Raw genomic sequence first — 16,681 nt, 5'->3', positions numbered from 1 at the left:
TCCTATAAGAATCTTACTGCTTTGAATGGTCAAAAACACCTGAAAGGTTCCTAGGATACTCTAAACTGATATTGATGAGCATGTATGTTACACTCAGAAGGCTGAATAAAAGTTCGACTTGAACTACTTCTACTTCAGTGTCGACTGTTCTACTGCTGAACCAAAGCAAACAATACAAAATCGGCTGCTTCGGTCAATTTGTGCCACCACTATGATCAAGTCTTAGGGTAAGGTTCAGGGCTAAGTTTGATCAATAGACTCTGCTGTCGATTTGCACTACGCTAATATTTTTCGACAAGGTAGCACAAATAGTCAAAACACCGGTTCTACTGCTGGTCAGTCAGAACCCCACCTAAAAGAATTCAAGATATCTCCAAACGAATCTTTGTAATTCGTCCTTTCCGAGATGGGACTACTTTTATGCAGCAACACTAAAATATTCTTTACTGTTAACAGGTCATGTAATGTAATGTAATGGAAGAAGCTTTCATTTGTATCATTTCGCCACATAATTTATTACCTTGCCCGCAACAGAGTAAGCGGGGCGAGGTATTGTAATCAGTGCAGTTTGTTTGTGTGTCTGTCTGTTAACAATCTAGTGTCTAGACAGTTGCATCAACTGACTTTCGGTCAAAATAACATTTTCCATTATAACTCAAAAACGGTTGGCGATAGACAGATGTTTACTATTATGAGCATATAGGAACTCCCATATGGCCTTTCATTTGATATCATGATCTTTTACCTTAAGTGACCTTGAAAGGTCAAACTCAAGGTCATGGATTTTCAGAGGGCTATAACTTGAAAACAGTTGATGGTAGACAGATATTTACCATTATCAACTTATAGGAAGTGCCATATGGGCTTTCATTTGGCACCACAATCTTTGACCCTGAGTGACCCTGAAAGGTCAAACTGAAGGTCATGGATTTTCAAAGGGCTATAACTTCAAAATGGTTCACAAAAGCCAGATGTTTACCATCAACACATAAGAAATCCTATATGGGCTTTCAGTTGCTGCCATGACCTTTGACCTTGAATGACTTTGAAATGTCAAACTCAAGGTCATGGAATTTCAGAGGGCTATAACCTGACTGCTGATGATTGAGAAATATTGCCATTATCAACATGTAGGTATAAAATAAGTGCTGCCAGGCGAGGTTTGTTTTGCCTGGCAACACTTGTATTGACTTTTTGTCATTTCAAAGATCCAAAGCAACTTAAAATTAAGCTGAGTGATTTAAGGTTTTTGGTTTAACAAGGACATGGCAACCCGGAGCCTTAACCATTGAGTTGCCTACCTATTTTTAAAGGTTTATCAGCATTGACAGAAGTGCCATTAGACTTCCTTTAAGCAAGTTTCATACACAAGATTGTTTGAGAGCTTCTCAGAAGGACGGCTCTTCACCTGAAGCTATGATGCAAATAAAAGTTAGTTGCACTTGTAATTTATCAGTTAGCAGGGGAAAAAAAAAAAAAAAAAGTCTGCATGGTCACAAAACAAAAGTTGCACAGCAGAAAAAGACAAGAAAATAAACCTGGAAGTAGTCTCTGGTTTAATGTGTGGGTGTTTTCAACAGTTTGACCATGTTATTAGCCATAACAATAGCTCAGCAATTTCCTGCTCTCTTTTTCTCAGTTATACATGAGACATGATACAGTGTTTAAACAAGAAAAGAGAAGAGAATGCAAATTCCACTTTCGGCAGTCACAGAGCCAGCCTGCACTACCCATGATTCCCTCTCAGACCACAGCCCCAACACCCACCAGTGGCAGCCTTTCTGGAAGGTCTTTTCATAGCCGGACAGCAGCTTTCAAAAACACGGCCACCACAGGGCTGTGCATTCACAACAAAAAAGCTCAGAGGCAGAACTACAGATACTGAACAGGTCCTGTAACTGGACACCTGAACAGATCTGTGACACACACACACACACAAAACAGTACTAAACGTTGTTGTGCATAACTGCAATGTGAAACATTTTAAAATCCATTCTCCAATACCTCGGAGGATTTCTACTCCCACTGTACTGGATTTCAGATAATCAGTAACACAGAGCTAGTTGAGGAGTGAGGGTCGAAAAAAGGAGGGGGGGGGGGAAAAAAAGAGGCATAAATATTGGAAGGGCATGATGGAATTAACTCTAGACACTGGTGTTGGAATTCAGTAAAAGGCTTGACTTGGGATCTATCAGTATTGAAAAGGGTGACTGAGTTGACTGTGTGGACTTCCATAAAGTTAACTCCATAGTCATTGGTATTTTGAGAGGACGACTGAACTGATTTGGTAGCTGTCGGTTTTGGAAGGTGGTGACGGAGTTGACTCTGCATTCATCAGCATTGGGAGAGGTGGTGACGGACTTGAATGTATTCATCAGTATTAGGGAGGTGGTGATGGAACTGACGTCATATTCATTAGTACTGAGGGAGGTGGTGACAGAATTGACGGCGTGTTCATTAGTATTGAGAGAGGTGGTGAAGGAATTGATGCCGTATTCATTAGTATTGAGAGAGGTGGTGACGGAATTGACTCTGCATTCATCAGTACTGGGGGGAGGTGGTGACTGAGTTGACTCTGCATTCATCAGTACTGGGGGGAGGTGGTGACTGAGTTGACTCTGCATTCATCAGTATTGGGGGGAGGTGGTGACAGAGTTGACTCTTCATTCATCAGTAGTGGGGGGAGGTGGTGACGGAGTTGACTCTTCATTCATCAGTATTGGGGGAGGTGGTGACGGAGTTGACTGTATTGATCAGAATTGATGAAAGCAGGTGTCAGTATTGAAAGGAGATGACAGAGTTGACTTTGTAGACATGGTACGAGCGGTTCCAGAACACTCGCGTGAAGTAGTTGGTGTATGGAGAGTAGTTCATTTTGATCTCGTGACAGAATCGCCCATGTTTGGAGAAAGTGTACATTTCCCCTTTGTCATACACCACCTAGTGAAGAACAAGGAAAAACACAACAAAAACATTTTAAGGATTTGGAAGAAAGGCTTCCAAGACAACAACTCCGTCACCCAAAATTGTTTGATTATTATTATTATTAATGAATGACTGAATTTATTTTCGAACATGTATAAAAATGTATGTAACTATTTGTACATACAAAAGAAAGAAAATGAGAAAGTGACAAAAAAAAGAATAAATAAAATAACAAAGAGCTAAGACTTTACAATACACCGCACATTGTTTGAAAAAGGAGTGGGAAGAAGTACAATACTTTTTTTAATTTCCCACCCCTTTTTAACTACCCCGAAATCCAAACTACATTAATACACCTATAAAAATATATACCATATATACACTTCATGAATATCTATATAAATATATAATTACAAAAATAAATATATACTACATACCATATATATGTACATATACATACACATACATACATATACTTCATAAATATCCATATAAATATTTAATTACAAAATTAAATATATACCACATTCCATATATACACTTCATAAATATCTATATAAATATATAATTACAAAAAAATATATATATACACTATATACCAATAATATTATTATTATTAGTAGTAGTAGTAATTTGCATATTCATAAAATCTAGATGCCTTTTTTGAGCCACCATGTTAAGCAATTAATTATTCAATATGTACACATGTATAGTAGAAGGTCGCATTAAGGAAGCGGTGCATGTGTCTCATTTAACCCACATGGCCATTTGCATAGTCGAGCAGGTCTTTGATCCTGCAGCCTCTGACAGGACTCATCTCGTTACACAGGTCCTCTTCGACGATGACGTAACTTGACTTCTGAGCTGTCAGCAGCTTATAGACGTCCTCAGCAGACCTCATGGCATAAACCTGATATGTCTGTAACAAATCGTAACACCACATACTTAACACACAAGGACCAAAAAAAAAAATTGGGCAAACTTTTCAAAGTGTTTATCAACATTCAGCTTGTTAAAAAGTTTTGATGCCTAACCTTTAGCCAATCAGAGCTGATCAACAATTCAGCTGCTAGAAAACTATTGATAAGATCAACCTTCCCAAAATGGCATCAGCCAAAGGAAATGCCATCACTACATACAAACTATTCGACCCACACCCTCTTTCGCCCTCTCTCAAGCTAAATGTGAATCATAATTTTTGATATAAAGCTGACTCATGTCCCTCACCAGCTGTTACTGACAGAGACAAAATCACAACATATTTTTCCACAAAGAAAAGTGTATGCTAAGAGAACCACTAATATAATTTCCATGTTAAGACATTTTGTGATAATCTCCCTCATAATTCTGTGTATTTCAGTCTGTGTAGTTTCGGTTGTGCACGTTCAGGCAATCAGGCGCTGATCTAAAAACAGCCCTCACATCTGGCGGTGCTTTACAACTCTGTGTGCGCATGCACAACTCTTCACCCTGACTTTTATTCACAAAGTCAGACAAGAGGTGAGCTTTCCTACAAAGAAATGCTCCATGAAATCTAGCCCATATGACATTCAAGCGAAGACTCGTTAAAATGACACCTGAGACAGCAGATGGAAAGTTGACAGGAGAAAAATGAGCCCAGCAAGAGAGAGAGAGGGGTGCACTTACACTCTCGGTCCTCTGCAGCAGGCTGAGGTCTGCGTAGAGTGGGAGGCTGGTGACCGGCCAGCCCGTGCACACCTTCACAGTTCCTGACAGCGCAGGACTCGCTGCAAACACAGCCGAGAGCGGAGCCTGACTCCTGAGAGAGAGAGCACGTGATCACTATATTCATTTATAATGAATTGTGGTGACGTTTTCTTTGAGGAAACATCACCAATCACATATGTTCAAAGTCTATGCACATGGAGCATCCACCAAACAAATGTTTTTTGAAGAAACAACTTTCCAGAATGAGGTCATTTATATAAACTTTGCATCTGTACTACTTTCAGAGCTGCTGTGATAGAAAATTAATCAACAGCCTCTGATCTATTCCAATCAGGAATGAAACACAACTGGGACAGGAAAATCAACCACAGGGTGGTATAATGCAGTTCTTCAAGTCTCAGTCATCCTTCCAAGTCTTGATAGTCAATTGACCCGACATATTCCCCTTTCAGAGTTTTCTCACACACACTTGCACAAGAAGAGGAGCTATTTAAAAATAAATAAATAAGTAAGAAAGAAAGAAAGAAAGAAAGAGGATAAGTGGTTATTAACACTGACCTAATCCAGTTCATTAGCTCCACTGTATCAGGATCATAAAACTCCTGTACTTCTGTAAGCTCTGACAGCACACGTGGGAAGTACTGCGAGGAAGAAAAAAAATAAAGGAGTTTTATACAAAACTGAAGTTTTACTCATGTTCCTATCCAGCAGGGATCAATAAAGTAGATTCATCCATCTGGATGTATTGTAACTCCACATTTAGTGCAGGTCAATAAGAAACAAACTCACCTCTCTCCATAAGCTGAAACCAATGATGGTCGGTACTGCAGTGCTCAGGATTAGTGCCTAATGGAAAATGGAGAATTTATCATCAGCTCCATCCATCAATCAAACCCCGTTCCAAATCTCATCCATACAGAATTATCCAGATAACCACCAACCTCATCCCTTCACCCATATATCCACCCACCCAAAACTTCTATTCATCCATTTACCCATCCATCTATCGATCCCATCTATCCCACCCATCCCCGCAACCAACACCCTTCCACCCATCCAAAACTCTACCCATCCTTCCAACCATGCACCTAACCACCTATATTTATCCACCTTCCATCCAACAATCCTCACATCCATCCATCCAACCAACCATCCTCACATCCCATCCATCCAACCAACAATCCTCACATCCATCCATCCATCCAACCAACAAACAATCCTCACATCCATCCATCCTCACATCCATCCATCCATCCATCCATCCATCCATCCATCCATCCATCCATCCATCCTCACATCCATCCATCCATCCATCCTCACATCCATCCATCCATCCATCCTCACATCCATCCATCCATCCTCACATCCATCCATCCATCCAACAAACAATCCTCGCATCCGTCCATCCATCCAACAAACAATCCTCGCATCCGTCCATCCATCCAACAAACAATCCTCGCATCCGTCCATCCATCCATCCATCCATCCATCCAACAAACAATCCTTGCATCCGTCCATCCATCCATCCAACAAACAATCCTCGCATCCGTCCATCCAACCAACCAACAAACAATCCTCGCATCCGTCTGTCCGTCCGTCCAACCTCGCATCCGTCCGTCCGTCCGTCCAACCTCGCATCCGTCCGTCCGTCCGTCCAACCTCGCATCCGTCCGTCCGTCCGTCCAACCTCGCATCCGTCCGTCCCTCCGTCCAACCTCGCATCCGTCCGTCCCTCCGTCCAACCTCGCATCCGTCCGTCCCTCCGTCCAACCTCGCATCCGTCCGTCCCTCCCGCCAACCTCGCATCCGTCCGTCCCTCCCGCCAACCTCGCATCCGTCCGTCCCTCCCGCCAACCTCGCATCCGTCCGTCCCTCCCGCCAACCTCGCATCCGTCCGTCCCTCCCGCCAACCTCGCATCCGTCCGTCCCTCCCGCCAACCTCGCATCCGTCCGTCCCTCCCGCCAACCTCGCATCCGTCCGTCCCTCCCGCCAACCTCGCATCCGTCCGTCCCTCCCGCCAACCTCGCATCCGTCCGTCCCTCCCGCCAACCTCGCATCCGTCCGTCCCTCCCGCCAACCTCGCATCCGTCCGTCCCTCCCGCCAACCTCGCATCCGTCCGTCCCTCCCGCCAACCTCGCATCCGTCCGTCCCTCCCGCCAACCTCGCATCCGTCCGTCCCTCCCGCCAACCTCGCATCCGTCCGTCCCTCCCGCCAACCTTGCATCCATCCTCACATCCATCCATCCATCCTCACATCCATCCATCCAACAAACAATCCTCGCGTCCGTCCATCCATCCAACCAACAAACAATCCTCGCGTCCATCCCGCCAACCTCGCGTCCGTCCGTCCGTCCCTCCCGCCAACCTCGCATCCATCCATCAATCAATCCATCCAACAATCCCCACAGCTATCCAGCAATGCATCCAACAATCCCCACATCCATCCAGCAATCCCCACATCCATCCAGCAATCCATCTAGCAATCCCCACATCCATCCTGCAATCCTCCCAGCAATCCCCACATCCATCCTGCAATCCCCACATCTATCTAATGACCCACGCAACCATGGATTCAACTTCTCAAACCATGTATCTAACCGATACCCCATCATTCCACTTATTCAATCAGCCAACTATCTATCCAGGCACCTATCAATTCAGCCCTCCACCAATCTGTGCATCTACCCAACCATCACCCATCACCCCGACCACCACCCTTCCACCCATTCTTCCAACCATGCACCTAACCACCTATATTTACCCACCTTCCACCCTCACAACCATCCATCCACTCACCAGCACTACAGGATGGACAGACTTTAGTCTAAGCCATCTAAACACAGTCATCCAGAGCTCTGGTGAACACACCCCAAACGCAGTGAACATGCACACGTATGGGGTCCAGAGATACTTCATCCTGCAGTGAGGAAGAAGCAAAATGATCAAACACAGAGACGAGCAAGCAAATTTAAAGCAACACTCGTATTCAGAGTTTGTTATAGGTCAGTGAGGTGAATTCTATCTTTGGGTTGAAAAACTCTCTGTACTGTACATTATGACCAAATTAAAATGCACCTGTTCTCACTATTAATTAATAATTAAACTCCAACCAATGCACTTGTATTCCACTTTGTTTTCTCGAATGCCTATGCCTCAATTTTTACCTCATGTGTTTATCTCCAGGTTAATGCACAAATTTCCCAGTGGGTTTTTTTGCAGCCTTTTTGCAGGGTATACTGAGCGATAAACAGATGTTCAGTCACTGTGCTGGTGTAATCATGGATTGGCTGCGATTTCAACTTGCTGCTTGACTGAGAAAATTATGACGAGAGCCATGAAAAACTGATAAATGATAGTCCACCATTCAGGAACATGGCTCTGCAGGATTTTTCCATGGAATCTATTACGGTTGTGAACGTACCATACATGTGACTGGCCCAGATACGTTCAGTAACAGGAAAGGGAGAAGCTCAGGTAACTATTTGGTATTAAATACTTGCATAGCAATAGCGATGTGTAAATACCCCTGAAACAGCATGGCAAGAGCTCCAAACAGCAATGTGTGGAACACGTGGTAGATCACCTCTGGCCGCTCTCCAATCCGCCCGTCCTCCATCTGCACGCTGCCCATCGCACGCTCACCACTTCACACACACACACCACAGCAGTACATGTTCACAAACTTCATTCACAACAATGTGGTGCAATTTTATTGTGCATAAACTCTAATAAAATATATATACACTACCGTTCAAAAGTTTGGGGTCACTTTGAAATGTCCTTATTTTTGAAAGAAAAGCACTGTTCTTTTCAATGAAGATCACTTTAAACTAATCAGAAATCCACTCTATACATTGCTAATGTGGTAAATGACTATTCTAGCTGCAAATGTGTGGTTTTTGGTGCAATATCTCCATAGGTGTATAGAGGCCCATTTCCAGCAACTCTCACTCCAGTGTTCTAATGGTACAATGTGTTTGCTCATTGCCTCAGAAGGCTAATGGATGATTAGAAAACCCTTGTACAATCATGTTAGCACAGCTGAAAACAGTTGAGCTCTTTAGAGAAGCTATAAAACTGACCTTCCTTTGAGCAGATTGAGTTTCTGGAGCATCACATTTGTGGGGTCGATTAAATGCTCAAAATGGCCAGAAAAATGTCTTGGCTATATTTTCTATTCATTTTACAACTTATGGTGGTAAATAAAAGTGTGACTTTTCATGGAAAACACTAAATTGTCTGGGTGACCCCAAACTTTTGAACGGTAGTGTATACTGGCTCAGTTTGTCCATATACAAAACATGTTACACTACACATGCAAACTAAGTAAGGAATAAAACATGACAGACTGTTTGTTATTATCAGAACGCAAACGGTGACAGGTTAGTGTGATCCAGGCCAAATCAGGGTTGTTTTTATTTACTTCCTAAGGAACAAGATGTCATACGTTTTATAGAATACACTCCTGTATACCTCTCTGTAGAGTGCACGGAGTGCGTTGATGTTTTATGCCAGATTAATCATGTGTTTAATATCCGAGGGTGTGTGAATTTAATGCGTTGAGTAGACCTGAGTCTTCTGTAGATGGTCTGCATGATTGAGAGCACGCAGACGAGCAGCACGAGCAAATAAAAAGGCAGGACAGAGGCGTGTGTGAGACGCAGGAAGAAGTCCTGTCCTGGAGCTTGGAAACCACTGTCACACAGCAGCAAGTTCGGTATAAACTCTCTAAAAATAAACACGCACAGCAAGCAGAATCACCTTCCTAATTACAATAAAGCACGAATTACTTAAGAAATAAGAAAGTCTGGAGCTTTGCACTCACGTTGTCGAGTTCAGTCCGAACCTGACCTCCAGGAATTTCAGTATGAAGTCACTCTGATTGACTGGAAAGATTCTCTGGAAAAGGAAATCAGAAGTAAATTATTTCTTTGAAAAGAATACATTTTTATGCTGGTATATATGTCAAGCAAAAATAAATTTTAAAAAATATATATATATTTTTTTAAAAAGGGCCAAACAGACGTCTTTACTACCAAGTCTTTTGTTGTGATGCCACTCTATGTCTGTGATTAATCCAAATACAATATGGCTACTCGTACTTACACCACTGAACAGAGTGTTGGTTTCATTTTCATGACTACTTATAATTTGTAGAAGCATTAGCATGAACGCACTCAAAGAAAAACTCAAATCACACCATCACCTTCTCCATCTTTCATCTTAAATAAACCAAACCAAGAGCTAATATGTCTCTCTGCATCTTTCATAACCGGCAACTTGTTTGAAATGGTTGGCTTCCCCCCCCCCACAGGGTTGCTAGGCATGCTAATAAATCCTCCCCAAAACTTTTCAACATTTTAAACCCGACAGAGGCTTTGCACCATCATGTAACCCCCATAGCAATGGTAACTACGGTACGCCGCCATGACAGGGGACACCCTTGTAGTGCTTCATTCAGCAGAGTTATTTGTTACTGATCAGTATGGGAAGGTTTTGCTGCATTTTTGGATGCAAAAATTGTTCTGAACGAAACAGACATCAGATTTTTTAGTTTACCAAAAGTAATTCATCATCGGGGGGGGGGGGGGACTAGAGACATTTCTAAACGTAGAAGGGAAAACGGCTCACAAACATTCAGCAAGACTCGGTGTCGAATGTAGGGGGTCAAAAACCTGATGGTATGCTCATCGATATTACATTTCCATGAAAGTAGGAATAAAAAAAATAAATAAATTTCAGAACTGCAGTGAGGTGCTCTCTTATACAGTGAAGTGAACATGAGCAAGAGACAAAGTGCATCGAGGTGCTCAAGCTCATGAGCACCTCGCTGCATTTTGTACGTTTGCGAGCCATTTTTCCCTTCTACATTTAGAAATCTCTCTAGTATTTTTTATTTTTTTTTACCCCGATGATGAATTACTTTTGGTAATCTTTTGTCTTTGTTTCATTCTGAATGATTTGCACATCCAAAAACGCAGCAAAACCTTCCCATACCGATCAATAACAACTAACTCGTCTGAATGAAGCACTACAAGCGCGACCCCTGTCATGGCGGCTTATGGGCCTTTTCCACTACCCTTTTTCAGCTCACTTCAGCCCAACATGGCTCACGTTTCGACTACCTCAGAGCAGCATGACTGAGCTCACTTCAGCCTTACTCAGCACCCAAAACTCGCACGGTTTTGGAGTGGGGCTGAACTGAGCCCAACCGAGCCGAGTGGGGCTAGGGGCGTGAGGAGACACTCCCCTGTGCACCGATTGGTGAGGAGGAGTGTCCTCACATGCCCACACACGCCCCGCGAGCATGCTGGGATCTGTAAACACCATAAACCCGGAAGAATTACGACAAAGATGATGATGATGATCAGAAAACTAGAAGATGGAAGATGTCCTCCATGTTTATTGTTTACTATCCGGGTCGTGAGACTACCGCTTAAAAGGTCACTGATGTCACTGTTTGCACCGCTTAACGACATCACGTGACGTCCACCCACTTTCGCTAACTCCACCCAATGTGTCCACCCACTTCCAGCCAGCACGGTTCAGCGCGGTTGTAGTCGAAATGCAACCCCAACAGCCCCGCTCAGCTCGACTCAGCACCGCACGGCTCAGCCCAACTCAGCCGCGTTGGTAGTGGAAAAGCCCCAATAGTTACCGTTGCTGTGGGGTCATGTGACAACGCAAAGCCTCTATACACTGATTTCAAGCTCTTAAAGCGTGCCTCCTACTGCAAAACGCATCATTATATTGACAAGTAACCCATGCAATTTACATTCACATGTTAAGATACAATTTCCATAAATAGTTCTTTCACCAAATTTCTTTCCTGTTTGAAAGGGTTGCCAGATTGACCACTGAAGCATCTCAGAAATCAAATTTTAAACCTTATAGACACCGATTTCAAAATCACAGCTTGTATTGAAATGTATTGTCAAAGATTTTTTTACAGATATTTTTATCAATAAGGAACAGCTATGAGATCGAGGGAGCTGATACACTGACTCACAACACTATTAACTATAATTATTTTAACTATTATTATAATTATTACAACTATTATTCTGAATAAAAATAAATGCAAGATAAGGCATTTCTAAGCTGCTGTCTTTACTATGCATCAATAAATGCAATTAAAATAAAATGAAAATTATATGGGTAATTTCACAAGCTGTATAAAAAGTGATGACTAGTTCTCCATCCAAAATGGCTGATATTATTGCCTTTAAAACATCGGCACTAGACATGTAACAATTGATCAACAATTAAACACAATACAAATTTATGATGATTTGAATCAGTGGAAAAAAAATTTATAACGTACATTATTCTATCCACATTCACTGTATATGAGCAATTGCGCTCTGATTGGCTACTCTACTACTAGGATATCAGCTCATATACCGTGAGTAGAAAAAAACAAAATGGCGGCGCGTGTTGCTGAACCCACCGAGGACAAAATAAAAACTCAACTCCAAAACAAAACCCCCAAAAATACAAAAAAAAGCAACAAAATATGGAATGAAAGTATTTGATGGTAAGAACGTATCTTTTTTAATTTTTCAAGAATTATTATTACAGCATTTTTCACAAATTGCTGCTGTCATTTCACCGGTTTGTCTACAGTCTAAGCAGAAATTATTTTGTTAGACATTTTGTATAAAGATTATTTATCGAATTTGCAACAAAAAAAAAAATAAAATAAAAATGCTCTGTTTCTCAAAATCCAGTGAATGTGGATAGAATAAAGCAGTTATTCCACTCAATCTCGTCGTACGTGGATTATAGCCAACTCGGCTATCAGCTCATGCACAACTCGATTTCGTGGAATAACTGTTAAATAGCGGGAATGCATGTGACTTCGACTTAGGTGGAAGTAACACAGCTCTAATGTGGCAAAAAAAACTCACAAAACAGATCTGAAATGGGAAAGAGGTGTTGTGTGACTGTACAAATAGATTTACTGAAACTAAAGAAAAGGGAAGCAAATGGAGGAAGTACAAACGTTCATAAAAGAAAAGGCCTATTTGTTATTAATGGTCATTTTTAATAAAAGGAATATTTTTAGTTAATAGGTTATTATATTTTAGTTCAACAACCTTTACAAATGTGGGTAAATAAGTACTATTGGTTATTCAGGAAAATGAAACAAAAGTTTTTTGTTTTTTAAAAACAAAAAAAGAATATTGAAGTTGATAAATAAAAAAATTAATTATGCATTTTTTTTTTTTTATAAAATTTTGATTTAATCTTAAAAAAAAAAAAAAAACCACACACACACTGGGGAAAATCTAAATCATGAACCCAGTATCATGAAACGAATGAAATCATGAACTGGGTGAATTGTTACTTGCGTAATTAGCACTGATTGCATGTTGAAAATCATTGATGGCTAATTGCACTGTCCCATCACCAGCACTAACAAACAAGCTGCTGTGTATATTGTGTTCTCATAACCCGTGGACTGAGAAAACTCACAGCAGCAGACTTGGCAACATGTATCAGAAATATGTACCGCTTTAAGGAAGTCTTTTTCATGAAACTGAAGACAGTGTGTTTGGAGTTGCTTCACTTGGTTTTAGTTGTTTAGAACAGTGTTTCTCAACCACTGGGCTTTGAATTTTTTTTCAAAATTGAAACTAATTTTTAGTCGGGTACAATTGCTGGGTTGCATCCAGGGCTTTGAACCGGTTCAAGGAACGAAAACGAAAACCGGGAACTTTTTCTATTTCACATGGAACAGAAACGAAACCAGAAACTTTATTATTTTTTATGTTCCGGAACAGAAACGCTTATTAAAAATAATGGTAACCGGTTAATACCGGTTTTTATTTCGTTCCTCAAAGTTTCTGTAGCCTACAAATAGTCATTCTTCTCCTGCGCAAGTTTCTATGACCCGCTGGGGTTCACTTCCTGTGTGACGTTCGCTGATTGAATGGAGAGAGCGGGAAGGTGGACTACTAGTGAGAAGTGCATTACTGAGTGTCTGAGCAAAGAAGAGCCTGAACGATGCAGCCTCCCTATTGGCTGTTTGTAAAAATGTATCAGTTGTTGCCCCTCCCACGGGAATCATCGCGGGCTCGAGAGACGAGACCTGACGAGTTAGTTCGTTGGTAGCAGAACAAAATGTCTGGACACAAATCGGGTTTTCAGAAAAGGAAAGAAAATAAACGGAGGGTCGAAAATACAAAAAAGGAGGCAGAAAATGCAAAACGAGTTTTAAGGTAGGACAAATGGTTACTTTTCTGAGGCAGCCCGCCGTGGCTGCAGGCTTTCAGTTGTGTCATTGAATGGTTCCTTTTCTGAGGCAGCCCGCCGTGGCTGCCTGCAGGCTTATTTATTATAGCCCATTTAGTTAAAATAGTTGATATAAAATGTTTATAGTTATAGTTATGTGATGGTTGTCCTGATTTAGACTGTTTTTTTTTTTGTTGTTTTTTTGGGGGGTGCGCGATGTTGCACCCGGGTCCAGATTAGGGCAGAACCGGCCCTGGCTACATTTCAGCTGTAGTTTATGAATGTATGTACTTGCATAGATGTGTACTTCCAATATGGCGCCTAACAAAATCTCGCGGTGCGGTGACGTCATGCGGTAGCCCTCTATAGGGCCTGACTAGCCTTTGGTAACACACTAAACGAATTCTCTTTCATTTTTGGCACTTTTTCTGTTTGTGTAGATGGGAAGACATACTGAGAATCCAAATCGCCAACATTTGAAATAATAATTGTTTTGAATTATTTCTTGTCTTATTTAATGAAGGTTGTAATAGAATTAGCCTACATTTGGCTTAAGCTGGATGAGACAGACACATAATTTTATAGCCATTTGTTAAATAGCTGACAGGGAACGTAATTAACCGTTCCGGGAACGAAATTTTTTTGTTCTAACCGGTTCGGGAACGTCTATTTAATGGTGGAACCCAAAACCGGAAACGTTAAAATTCCGTTTCTGTTCGGAACGAACCAATAGGAAAAAAATTCCGGTTCAAAGCCCTGGTTGCATCCGACATCACATCTGCGTCATTAGATATGCAAGACATGAAGTGGTGGTCAGCCGAGTTCACTGTTCACAAAGCGTTACTATCTCTGAGGCACCTTGCTAGGCGTTCAAATGCCCTACACTTGTGTTGTTTTGGGCTGCTCGAATCAAAGAAACCGTGAAACTGATAAAAAAGTTTCTTCTGGGTTTCCTGTGAAGTGATTAAAAAAAAAAAAAAAGGGTGACAGAGCAAAGGATTTTACCTTTGATGAGAAAGGTGGCTCTTGAACTTCAAAGGGAGTGGAGTCGAAGAACGCTCGAGTTTGCAGTGATCACTTCATGAAAGGTTTGTAAATTCCTCTGATTTATTTTATTTGGATTCACAAATGACTTTTCTCACCATTTTCCGTTATTTTGTGATGTTTTGAAGTTCAGGAGATGCTTAAGTTGTCAGATGTGTTTTTGTTTACCGTTTGATCGTGGGCATCATATTGTAAACTAACACGTATACAATACACAAAATACCCAGGTCTTTAAAGGGGTTTCTGTGGATCTTTGAAGAGAAGAGCAGGGAGGATTGAGAATCGAGCGGCTGTGGTTTGTTTACACCCGATACTAAAACTTGTAGTGTCCAAGCAACCGTCTCAAAGACGCGTACAAAAAACCAGAAATTCCTCCTTACTCGGGAATAAACGATACAGGATTTATCTTGTAGTGCCCTGATCCCCAGATCTTTAACCCAGCCACAAATAAAAAATTTTACTCCTCCATGCTCTTCCAGGTTTTCATCTGTGTCCCCGTGTTGAATGATGTCTGCAGCACCAGGTACACTACCGTTCAAAAGTTTGGGGTCACTTTGAAATGTCCTTATTTTTGAAAGAAAAGCACTGTTCTTTTCAATGAAGATCACTTTAAACTAATCAGAAATCCACTCTATACATTGCTAATGTGGTAAATGACTATTCTAGCTGCAAATGTCTGGTTTTTGGTGCAATATCTCCATAGGTGTATAGAGGCCCATTTCCAGCAACTCTCACTCCAGTGTTCTAATGGTACAATGTGTTTGCTCATTGCCTCAGAAGGCTAATGGATGATTAGAAAACCCTTGTACAATCATGTTAGCACAGCTGAAAACAGTTGAGCTCTTTAGAGAAGCTATAAAACTGACCTTCCTTTGAGCAGATTGAGTTTCTGGAGCATCACATTTGTGGGGTCGATTAAATGCTCAAAATGGCCAGAAAAATGTCTTGACTAGATTTTCTATTCATTTTACAACTTATGGTGGTAAATAAAAGTGTGACTTTTCATGGAAAACACAAACTTGTCTGGGTGACCCCAAACTTTTGAACGGTAGCGTAGTTTGAGATGTTGGGGAACTCAACGGACGGATAATTTTTCAACTCATAGGAAAAGTCCTTCTTTGTTAGCATGTAAGGATCTAATCCCATTGAGTGGTTTCTAGATCTACTTCTTGGTTTTAATAACTTGCTTGTTTGCTGTACACAAACATGGCAATAAGTTCTTGTGTTAATGGACCAGACTCCACTTTTGGATCATTAATCCCTTTTGACTGAGAATGCCCTGCATGCATGGTTTGGCTTCTGGGACATCTATACAGTTTTACTGTAAATACCTACACTTAAAACCAGTTGTTTTTAATCGCATTTATTTAATTCCTGAACTCTCACCTGTAACAGGGAGTGATGCCGCATCCCATTAATCCACTTTACACTAGATTATTAGATTCTAATAGAATAGATGAGCCAAAATAATTGGGGATCTTTTTTTATTGGGCCCCGACCCATTACAAGTATGAATAAGTGGGCCTTAAAGTAGAAAAGGTTGAGAACCCCTGATTTAGAACACACCCACAGACTCAACATCCACTGCATCACTTCTTGTGTAACAGAATCTGCTGGTTTCTGCTGCTGTGTCTGACCTTTATCAGGTAGTTGAAGGTGATGCTCGCGGTGAAAACCAAGTACAGGTGCAGCACGATCTTCATCAGTCTCGCCACCAGCGGGCCCATCTTCATTTTTTGCTTTAAAAAATAAAATAAAAAATAATTCACATAATCAATAAACAA

General features: G+C 41.3%; 1 protein-coding gene across 5 annotated transcripts in view; it reads right to left on the bottom strand.

The window, feature by feature from the left end:
• Positions 1 to 1,539: 1,539 nt before the first annotated feature.
• LOC132882072 (probable C-mannosyltransferase DPY19L4) overlaps positions 1,540 to 16,681 on the bottom strand; it is a 91,148-nt gene continuing 76,006 nt past the window's right edge. For 4 of the 5 annotated variants that reach the window (XM_060915296.1, XM_060915298.1, XM_060915297.1 and 1 more), the window contains 10 exons: positions 16,535 to 16,636; positions 9,442 to 9,515; positions 9,186 to 9,344; positions 8,117 to 8,260; positions 7,413 to 7,533; positions 5,404 to 5,460; positions 5,173 to 5,255; positions 4,573 to 4,705; positions 3,686 to 3,844; positions 1,540 to 2,940 (listed from right to left, as the gene is read on the bottom strand). In XM_060915296.1, the coding sequence (XP_060771279.1) occupies positions 2,776 to 2,940; positions 3,686 to 3,844; positions 4,573 to 4,705; positions 5,173 to 5,255; positions 5,404 to 5,460; positions 7,413 to 7,533; positions 8,117 to 8,260; positions 9,186 to 9,344; positions 9,442 to 9,515; positions 16,535 to 16,636 (1,197 nt within the window). In that variant the 3' untranslated portion in view covers positions 1,540 to 2,775. The remainder of the gene's footprint in view (positions 2,941 to 3,685; positions 3,845 to 4,572; positions 4,706 to 5,172; positions 5,256 to 5,403; positions 5,461 to 7,412; positions 7,534 to 8,116; positions 8,261 to 9,185; positions 9,345 to 9,441; positions 9,516 to 16,534; positions 16,637 to 16,681) is intronic. The other variant, XM_060915299.1, reaches the window with a different exon arrangement.

This window comes from Neoarius graeffei, chromosome 2 (assembly GCF_027579695.1).
Source record: "Neoarius graeffei isolate fNeoGra1 chromosome 2, fNeoGra1.pri, whole genome shotgun sequence".
NCBI lineage: Eukaryota > Metazoa > Chordata > Actinopteri > Siluriformes > Ariidae > Neoarius > Neoarius graeffei.
The sequence above is the reverse complement of the archived record's forward strand: the minus strand, read 5'-3'. Positions and strand labels throughout refer to the sequence as shown.